At 48.8% G+C, this 9,992-nt stretch overlaps 1 protein-coding gene across 3 annotated transcripts in view; it reads left to right on the plus strand.

The window, feature by feature from the left end:
- The window catches only part of ak7b (adenylate kinase 7b), a 15,013-nt gene extending 8,183 nt beyond the window's left edge, over window positions 1-6,830 (plus strand). For all 3 annotated transcript variants that reach the window (XM_085441215.1, XM_085441216.1, XM_085441217.1), the window contains 9 exons: window positions 1,851-2,000; window positions 2,079-2,207; window positions 2,284-2,383; window positions 5,203-5,328; window positions 5,398-5,448; window positions 5,556-5,753; window positions 5,839-6,059; window positions 6,251-6,409; window positions 6,500-6,830. In XM_085441215.1, coding sequence (XP_085297341.1) covers window positions 1,851-2,000; window positions 2,079-2,207; window positions 2,284-2,383; window positions 5,203-5,328; window positions 5,398-5,448; window positions 5,556-5,753; window positions 5,839-6,059; window positions 6,251-6,409; window positions 6,500-6,556 — 1,191 coding nt within the window. In that variant the 3' untranslated portion in view covers window positions 6,557-6,830. The remainder of the gene's footprint in view (window positions 1-1,850; window positions 2,001-2,078; window positions 2,208-2,283; window positions 2,384-5,202; window positions 5,329-5,397; window positions 5,449-5,555; window positions 5,754-5,838; window positions 6,060-6,250; window positions 6,410-6,499) is intronic.
- The last annotated feature ends 3,162 nt before the right edge of the window (window positions 6,831-9,992 follow it).

Genomic DNA, 9,992 nt, shown 5'->3' on the forward strand with positions numbered 1-9,992 from the left:
GTGTGCGTGTGTGTGTGTGTGTGTCTGTGTGTCTGTGTGTGTGTGTGTGCGTGCCTGTGTGTGTGTGTGTGTGTGTCTGTGTGTGTGTGTGTGTGTGTGTGCGTGCCTGTGTGTGTGTGTGTGCGTGTGTGTGTGTGCGTGCCTGTGTGTGTGTGTGTGCGTGTGTGTGTGTGTGTGTGTCTGTGTGTCTGTGTGTGTGTGTGTGCGTGCCTGTGTGTGTGTGTGTGCGTGTGTGTGTGTGTGTGTGTGTGTGTGTGTGCGTGCCTGTGTGTGTGTCTGTGTGTGTGTGTGTGTGTGTCTGTGTGTGTGCGTGTGTCTGTGTGTGTGTGTGTGTGCCTGTGTGTGTGCGTGTGTCTGTGTGTGTGTGTGTGCCTGTGTGTGTGTCTGTGTGTGTGTGTGTGTGTGCGTGCCTGTGTGTGTGTGTGTCTGTGTGTGTGTGTGTGTGTGCCTGTGTGTGTGTCTGTGTGTGTGTGTGTGTCTGTGTGTGTGTGTGTGTGTGCCTGTGTGTGTGCGTGCCTGTGTGTGTGTCTGTGTGTGTGTGTGTGTGTGCGTGCCTGTGTGTGTGTGTGTGCGTGCCTGTGTGTGTGTGCGTGCCTGTGTGTGTGCGTGCCTGTGTGTGTGTCTGTGTGTGTGTGTCTGTGTGTGTGTGTGTGTGTGCCTGTGTGTGTGCGTGCCTGTGTGTGTGTCTGTGTGTGTGTGTGTGTGTGCGTGCCTGTGTGTGTGTGTGTGCGTGCCTGTGTGTGTGTGCGTGCCTGTGTGTGTGCGTGCCTGTGTGTGTGTCTGTGTGTGTGTGTCTGTGTGTGTGTGTGTGTGTGTGTGTCTGTGTGCTTTTTGGGGCTTTGAGAGGTGAAAACATTACACCGGTTTTAGAATCGCTGCACTGGCTCCCCGTGTGTTTCAGGATCGATTTTAAAGTTCTTTTACTGGTTTTTAAATGTCTTAATGGTCTTGGGCCTTCTTATCTCTCAGATCTGCTTTTACCATACGAACCCGCGCGGACCCTGAGGTCCTCTGGTACTGGCCTTTTGATTGTCCCTAAAGTCAGGACACATACTCACGGAGAGGCAGCTTTTCAGTGGTATGGTCCTCGTCTGTGGAACAGCCTGCCGGAGGAGCTCAGGGCCGCAGAGAACGTACATGTTTTTAAGAACAGGCTCAAGACCCACCTTTTTAATTTAGCTTTTACTTAGCGTTTATTAATTTTTTATGCTTATTTATTCTATCCTGTTATTCTATTATTAATTTAGGATTTACCTAATATTTATTGATTTTATTCTTATTCATTTTTTAATCTTCTTACTCTATTTATATTTATATTTATATTGTATCCTGTTCTTATTTATTTTATCATTTTACCCTGTATATATCGTATTGTGTCATATCTCCAGTGTTTCCTCGGAGGGCGCTCTCTGCACCGGGGCTGTTATTGACCGTGGCTGCTGGGTCTCTGGGGGTCCTCTCAGCCTGGTTGGGGGGCTCCTTTGCCTCCCTCCTGCTGTGTGCCCAGCCTGGAGGCTGCGGTCTGTGACCGGCTCCCGGTGCAGACGGCTCTCTGTTATAGTGTTTCCTCACTTGGCTCATGCGAGCCCAGCCCAATTTTTACTCTTTAAGTGTGCGCGTGTGTGTATGTGTGTGTGGGTGGGGGTGGGGGGATATATGTGTATTGAGAGTGTGGGGAGTGAGTTGGAGGGTGGGGTGGGCTGCTTTTAACTATGTAAAGCACTTTGTGCTACATTTTTTCTGTATGAAAAGTGCTTTATAAATAAAGATTGATTGATTGATTGATTGATTGAAAACATGGGGAGAAGAAGATTCTGCAGCACTGCCGTGTTTTGTTTCTGCTGCAACAGGTGATGGAAGCCGACTCTCTGCTGGTCAGTCTCCGCATGGAGGCTGCTTACATCAAGAAACTTTTCTCTTTTAACTGGGTGTGCCAGTTCGGTCTGGTGGAAAATATCGAGGTGGTGGTGCAGGAGTACCGGCAGAGCCGCGGGTTGCTGGTATGCAGTCGCACACACATGAGACTATATACAGTGTACACACTGTCAGGCTTTACTGGCTAATCTGTGTGTTTGCAGCCCGTCCGTCTCTGTGTACTGGGCCCTCCTGCAGTAGGTAAAACCACAGTGTCCAAAAAGATCTGCGAATATTACCGACTCCATCACGTCACAGTGAAAGGCACCGTCTCTGACACCATCGCCCGGCTGGTGAGCTCTTTACTTTCTCCTCCAAATCAATCAGAACTGAGTACAGCTGTAGCATTGTAATCTGCTTTCCCTTCAGGAACATGCTGTCAGGAATCCTGATCCCAGTGAAGGGCAGTCCACACAAGAGGCCCAGGAGCAGCTGAGCATGATGAAGGAACGCCTGGAACAGAACCCAGGTACGGCTTCAGATAACGAGGTCTGGAGGTGTTGGCACTCGAGTCGTGACTGAGGGCAGTGTGTTTATCTGTCGAGAGGGTAATTTCTAGTTTTAATTATTAAGAACCAGAAATGTGTTTGTTTGTTTTTAAGTATATGTTTGGTGTTTGTGAGGCAGTCGCACTCACGTAAGCTACGGAGGAAGCTCATATACAGTTTCATAAGATTTTAAAAATATCTGAAGAAGCAAAATACAAACAAGCAGCAACAACATGCTGTTTCACTGCGACATCAGTCATGCAGTGAGACAAGACCCTGCTACTTGTACTATCGCAGTAAATCCAAGCAGCAGTACTGCATGTGACCCACGCCCTGTTTCACACACCCCACACCTGCGACTCCATCACCTGGTGTCAGAACTGGTCTGGTCCCCGTTCTTTCCGAGCTCCTTAGATGATAATCGTCCTAACTTCAGTCTGAAGCAGCAGACCTGACATCTCCTCCTTCCAGAGTTCTGGGTTATGTCTTCATGTTTTCTGTATAGAACTAATTCATGTGTCTGTCTACACGTTGGGTGAGTGTCGAGTATTTGGTGGTGTATATGGGGTGGGAATGCACGTTTGTGTCCGCGTGCGTGCCTGTTCGTCTGTGTCTATATGTCAGGTTGGGTCTTAGACTCCACCTCTCTGGGTACATCTCAGGCCCTCTAAAGTACGGAGGCCTATCTCCCCTCACCACACTCCCTGCCGGTGGCTGATGCCCTCAGACGTTGGTGTGTTGGTGGTCCTTGTTGTCTGGGGCTGGGCGCTCATGTATGTACCGGCTCAGTCCTGGTGGCCGATTGGCGGGGCCGGGCGCCTGTGGCCCGGCTGGGCTCCTTCGGGGGGTGGGGTGCCCTCAGACCTCCGGCCTCTGGGCCTGAAGCTCGGTCCTCTCTGGCACAGCTGGCTGCCGGCAGAGCCCGCGGGCACGCCACTGCAACCCCCTCTGACCTCCGTAGCTGCTGGGTGACCTCTCCTTTGGGGCTCTACTCAGCTCTTCCCAGGAGGGTGGCACGGTTCCCCCCCTTTGGTGGTCCTCCTCGGGTCCTCGTACTCTGGGGCCTCTGGATGTCTGGAGTTTTGATCTCCTCCATACCTGCTTCATGCCCTGGAGGACGGGGCTGTGGCCCCCCCACACTCCCTAGCAGATCGTTACATGGAGAAACCTTTGGAATGCAAGCATGCTGATCCACACAGGTGTGCACACAGGTGTACACACGGGTATTCACAGACGCGGACTACAGCTTTCTTGGCTGCTGCCTCAAAGCACATTGTGCGCTGTCTATCTTGCGTGCTGCACAATATCGTTTATTATTTAGTATCTACTGATATCTACTGCTAGCTAGTTTATTGTGATGGTGCCGTTTTTTTATTATGTTGCTCTTTGTTGTTTGCTTTCTCTTCTGTTTTTTTCTCCATACAGGTGATCCAGGTGTTTTGTTTGTTTTTCTTTCTTCCCCACCTTCTCACCGTCTCTTCTCCCCTTTGGTTTTCTTTCTCTCCCTCTCTTTCTTTCATTCTTTCTCCCTGTCCTATCCCCCAGTCATGTCTGTCCCGTTTGTAGCAAAATAAAATAAATACATAATTATAATCAAGGTCAATCAAATGGACCAATATGGCAAGGCCATGATGATCCACTTGGTAAAATAAATCTGCTTGGCATCTTTCTTGGCCTTAAGACAACAATTCTGATGCTAAAGATCCAAACGGGACACAAAAAAAAGAAAAAAGAACTAATTCATGACTCTAACTTCTGCATTAATATTTAACCTAATGTAATCTTAGCTGCTTCAGTATTTATGACAGTATTTCTGACTGTAACACATTCAGTTGATGCTGGTAAACATTTAGACGGGTTTGCTCGTGTCAGCGTACAAAACTGCCGCTCCTGTGATTGTCTGGCTTTGACCTGACGTGCTAATGGCTCTGCAGCCAGCCCAGGTACGATACAGCAGGTGACTGCGCCTCCTCAGAGGGATCAGACAGCAAACCAGAGCTATGTTCTTTATGTAAAAGCCATCTGATCAGACCCAAAACCACGTCTCTTCATCACTTCACGTTTGTTCAGCAGAGCCCAGCATGTTATGGACACCGGGTGGCTGTAAAACACTGATGTTGTGTTTCAGCTGCTAATCAATCCTGTCAGATCTGCATACACGACTGTGTTTGTTTTCTACATTCATGAGGGACATTTGGTCTGTTTCCATGTTTCTTTGGTGCTCTATGCAGACTCTGGAATAGTCAGATTTAATTCAGTTTGTTAACTTTTTTAAACTTGACTGGGAAAAAGCTTCTTCAGGACTGTAGCTCACTTTTCTGCACCTCAGACAGCAACTGTTTGAAGCAGCTTGTATTATATGCAGATCAAACGTGAACATTTCTCTGTACGGTGACAGAGTTCAGCCTTTATATTGGCTTTGAGTGCTCTGCACTTTGCTGGGTGCTGTGTTTGTGCCTCGGTCAGAGACTTGGTGTGTGTCCTCCACCTGTGTGTGAGGTGTCTGCATGTGTGTGTGTGCAGCTGTGCAGCTGCAGGGACATGCTGGGAGTTTATGGTTAGCTCTCACAAAGTGAGCATGATGTGAGTTCGGCAGGTTTTTGCACATGCTGCAGGATAAATCGGGTAATTACAGATTTATCTGTATTATGGGAAATGATCTGCTGCTGTGAACAGTGTTCGGATTGGATGGTTTTGTCACATGATCACATGGACTATTTGCACAGATTGGTATTATTGTCTGATCTTTGCTATTGTCGCGCCTCGAGGCATCAGTTGAATAGAAACATGAATCCCGCAGGTCTGGAGGAGGAGCTGCTGTTGAACGTGATGAGGGACGAGCTGATGACTCACCCGTGTAAAAACCAGGGTTATGTGTTGGAGGACTTTCCCCAAACACGTGAACAAGCCAAAGAGCTCTTTGACGGTGAGTCGGACACCCCGAGGCTCTTGCACGTCAGGGCCTCACCTGCTCACTCACTCTTCTCTTCTCCAGGTAAAGAAGAGGATGCAACATCCCAGAATTCTTTAACCAGCATTATACCCGGTACCTGCAGGGAGCTGTGACTCAGATCCTTTTATTTCTCATTTAACAACAACAGTAACAGATGTGCAGCCTGCTCCATCAGTAACAGTTGTCTTGTGTGGCCACAGAGTTTGTGTTGTGCCTGGAGGCCACAGAGGCCTTCCTGTTGGATCGAGTGCTCAACCTGCCCGAGAGCCGCGTGCAGGAACACAACTGCGAGCCAGAGAACTTCTCGAGGCGGCTGGCTGCTTACAACGAGAAACAGTCGGAGGATGATGTGGTCCTCAACTACTTTTATGAGCATGACATCATCCCTCTGCAGTTTGGTAACCCGTGAAGAGAGACTGCATCACTTGTGAGGGGGAAATCTTTCTTAGTGTTGCTAAAAGTCTCTGTGCTCCTCGTCTGCAGAGATCAGCAGCAACGCTGAAGCAGACTGCCTGCCTCTGATGCAGAAGGTCATTGACATGGTGGGCCAGCCCAGAAACTACGGTCCCAGCAGCCAGGAGGTGAAGGAGGAGGAGAGGAGGAAGGCTGGCGAGAGGCTGAGGAGAGAAGCCCAGGAGAGAGCAGAGGTGGAGCAGATGGAGGCCGACGAGGCCAGAGCCAGGGCTGCACGCTGGGCTGAGTGGGTAGGTGGAGGAGAAAGACGAGGCGCTGTTAACGACATATAAAACACATTTCCTAACAATGAGCAGAGGAGTGCGCTGTGAAGAGCTCTGCTTTAACAAGCAGACAGTCAGTGTCACTCTGCTGGCCATGACGGATACACACCAGAAGAGGCAACAAGCTGAACTATTCTCTACATGTCTCTGTGTATTAGACTAAGAAGCTGGAGCAGGTGAGGCAGCAGGAGGAGGAGGAGCTGGAGGCCACGTCGCGCCCCATGAGGGGCTACCTGATGGAACAGGTAGTGCCCACGCTGAGCCAGGGTCTGACTGCATGCTGTCGAGCTCAACCACAGGACCCCGTGGACTTCCTGGTATTTCACTGCCCACAGATTATTGCCTGGTCGTTAGCGTCTCCTCCACGTGGCGTTAATCGTGATGGCGTACGTCTCTTTGTCTTTCAGGCAGAGTACTTGCTGAAGAACAACCCTTTTGAAGCCGATCACGAGCAGCTTTCCTAGCCGAGGAGAATTTCCTTTGAGTCTTTGAGACTCGTCAGAGCATTTCAGTCGTCACACGCCAAGTGTCCCCAACTCCATGCTGGGATTTTGATTAGGTGTGATTTGTAAGTGGCCCATTCTCCTGCCCCTGTTGCATTCATACACGGTTTGTTTGGGCTCTCGTGTGCTGGCCGTTACTTAAAAGCAACCCAAAAAGCAGATGAAAGTGTGCACAAAACCAGGAGCTAATTAGGAAGTTAATTTGCTTAATAAACTTGGTAAACTGTAAAGCAGACACGCTCGGGTCATAATTGCTTTGATTTAGCTTCAGATTTCCAGGAAGGATAAATGTTACGAATGGCGGCTAATTTGTCGGTCTCTCATGTTGCCACTCGTGACTGCAAAGTGTACATAATTGGTTGCGACAGAACACCAAACGATTTCATTGTACGTACTTAATCACCACATGGGGAAATTAGTGGAGTTTATTTGGGAAACACTGTGATGCAAGCTGCTGCAACACTGTTGGACTGCAGCACGTGTGCCCCCGGTACACACACACACACACACACACACACACACACACACACACACACACACACACACACACACACACACACACACACAGTTCTCTGTCATAGTGAGCACCATGCACTATGTGGGCACACACACAGGTGTAGCAGCTGAGATGTCACCTGTCCATCTTCGCGATGTGCTGAAATAACCCGAGTGTAGCATCTGTAACACCGGTTACATTAACACTAAACACAGTTTCAAACCCACAACGCAACAAACAGGTCCCTGCTAGATGGTGATGTCATACTAAAATGTGTTGGATTTTTGCTTGTACGGGTCCTCTAAGGCGAGGCCTGAGAAAAGCTTCCCAGTAAACTGCAGTGACCTCTGTCCACTGATGGTGCTGGGTGTACTGGTTCTATGGTGGGAGGTGAGAACAGCTCCCAGTCTTTGCTGCATTTGTGGACTGGTGTTACTGTGTAGGATCAGCACGTGCTCGGCCTTCTTTAGCGCCACGCTTCTTTGCTGTGATTGGCCCTGAGGCCGAGGTGCTGTTTCTACTCCTCCCAACATCTGAAGCGTATTTTTAAAAGGTATTTGTTTAAGTACCGTGGGACTGTGCTGGGGAGGTATCGCTGATGTTGTTGTGGTTTGTTCTCCACCATCCATCACAGTCTGTGTGGCAGCAGCCAGGAGCTCTTTGTCCTGTGTGTGTGTTTCGTCTCCCTTTTAGAAAATCCCCGAGTATTCAAACGTAACTCAATTCATCCTGCTGCGTTCTGGTCACCGATGACCTTTGAGCGCTCCGGACAGACTCACTGGTTCGATGTTATTCCCCGAGGAAACGCCTCCTCCATCATCTCCTGGCTGTTTTACAAGCAGTGTTTTACCACTAGGTGTCAGCCTTGGATTACCTATTAACTGTCGGGAGGCCGTGACGGTGATAATGATGAGTCTCTTTATGTTTTTAGTCTTTGAAATATCAGGACGTCTTCAGTGCTGAACAGTCAGATGAAAGCAGCATGAATGATGAGCTCTCTTCCATCTGAACAGCAGCACATATTAAAACCACCGTTTTCCTTTACAGGACTCAGTTCTTCCTTTGACAACCTCTGAGATAAACCCTGTGTTTCTTAGATCACTCTGCCAGTGTTATTTGTACACACAGTTAAATAGTGTCTCTGCAGCAGATTCATTTCATCTACGTACCACCAGAAGCCAAAAATGCAAGCTGACACTTTCCTGCTCGACCCTCCAGGACTCGGTGACGGTGAGAGCAAAGTTGTGTTAGAAATGAGTGTGTAAGGTCACCGTCAGGAGCTCCTCCTCCTGTGCACTGAGAGGAGCCAGTGTTCAGAGCTGTTATCACACGTGAAGTACAGATAGACTGAATCTGCTTTTTCTCACATTTATCTTAACAGACAAAAGTCCGTCTGATTGACGTTGTTCTGTTTCCGATGAAGCCCAGTTCACTGACAGTAAATACATGCCTCCCTCCCTCCCCCGGACCATCACTTATAAAGTCAGTGGTAGCAGGCTAAGATGTCCTCCTGGGGGATGCTGAGGTGAGCCGAGCCCAGGTGAGAATCTGGATCTACCCCAGGGTCTACTCCCAGGAGGCCGCCTGCAAAGCTCCACAGGGAGAGGTCCAGTAGGTATCATGAGCAGATGCTCATGGCTCCTTTCAATGTGGAGGTGCAGCAGCTGTACTCTGAACTCCCTCTGGAGGTGGGAGCTCCTCACACTGAGGCTACGTCCACACTGGCCCGGATAGATTTGGAAACGCTCGGCGTCCACACTGGTGTTTTCAGTCGTTTTCACAGAGTTGTGCGTCCACATTGAAACTTCTGAAAACACTGACGTTCCAGTCGCACAAAAGCGAGTGAGAATGAAAGAATTTGAAGAACAGCTGTCTGCAGCTTGTACAGACTGATGTTATTCTTTAACAGGGCCGTCAATGCCCTCCGCTATCTTTGTTTAATTGGTCACGTGACTGCATCACATAAATGCGTCATTGTTTTACACCGTCTGCGTTTTCACTGTCCACACTGCGACGCAAACGCACAGTCTTCAAATGTGTGCGTTTTTGAGCGCATTTCCAAAACGCCGTCTCAGTGTGGACGGGAGGCCAGAACGGAGAGAAAACGTTTCAAACGAAAACGCATTCGTGTGGACGCAGCCTCAGACTCATCCTAGCCACACTGCGGAGGCCATTCTTGTTACCATGGCTTAAAACAAGCCAGCTTTGCTAATGCTAAGTTGCTAACGTATCACAGTTATCCACAGGATGTCCTTTGGCAGTCACAGACGAGTCCTTAAACATGCAGGATGTCGTGTTTTTAGCCGAATCTTTTCCCGATGCTAACCCAGCAGTGTTCAGTGCCTAACCTTTCTGGGAAATGAAGACAACGTGCAAAGGATGCAAACCACAGTGTCCCGACTGATAAACCTGCAGCTATGAAGACTGTGACCCATCCAGCCTTCAGCTGGTGACTACGCAGGTCTCTGTCGGTAACGCTGAGTTTAGGGCGGTGCTAAAACTCAGCGGTGAGATATTTCCAGCATGTTGAACCAAAGCAGACCTACAGACATTACATCTCTCGGCCAGCTTGTAGGCACCTGTTTAATGCCTGAGGGTAGCTGGGTCTGTGTGGTTATTCTGCCTCCATGACCTACACCCGGATAAGCATCAGAACATGATGGATGTGTGATACCCACTCACGAGGACATTATGCTGCCACTATCAACATTTTAAACAAATACCTTCATTTGTGGCTCTCATTTTCTTAGAAACAAAAATCAGGTAAAAAAAATAAAATCTGGTAATTCTTTGTTTTTACATTGATCGGGCCCAATGTGCAAAATATCAAAGAGAAATTAAAAATGCTGCTGTGGACGAGTTCGGGTCGTAGGAGGTTAAAGCAGGCCCATGGGCTGTTTC

The sequence above is a fragment of the Copadichromis virginalis genome, linkage group LG19 (genome assembly GCF_057382275.1).
Source record: "Copadichromis virginalis isolate Kocher_CV1m ecotype Utaka linkage group LG19, C_Virginalis_male_GT1.1, whole genome shotgun sequence".
In the NCBI taxonomy this organism is placed as follows: domain Eukaryota; kingdom Metazoa; phylum Chordata; class Actinopteri; order Cichliformes; family Cichlidae; genus Copadichromis; species Copadichromis virginalis.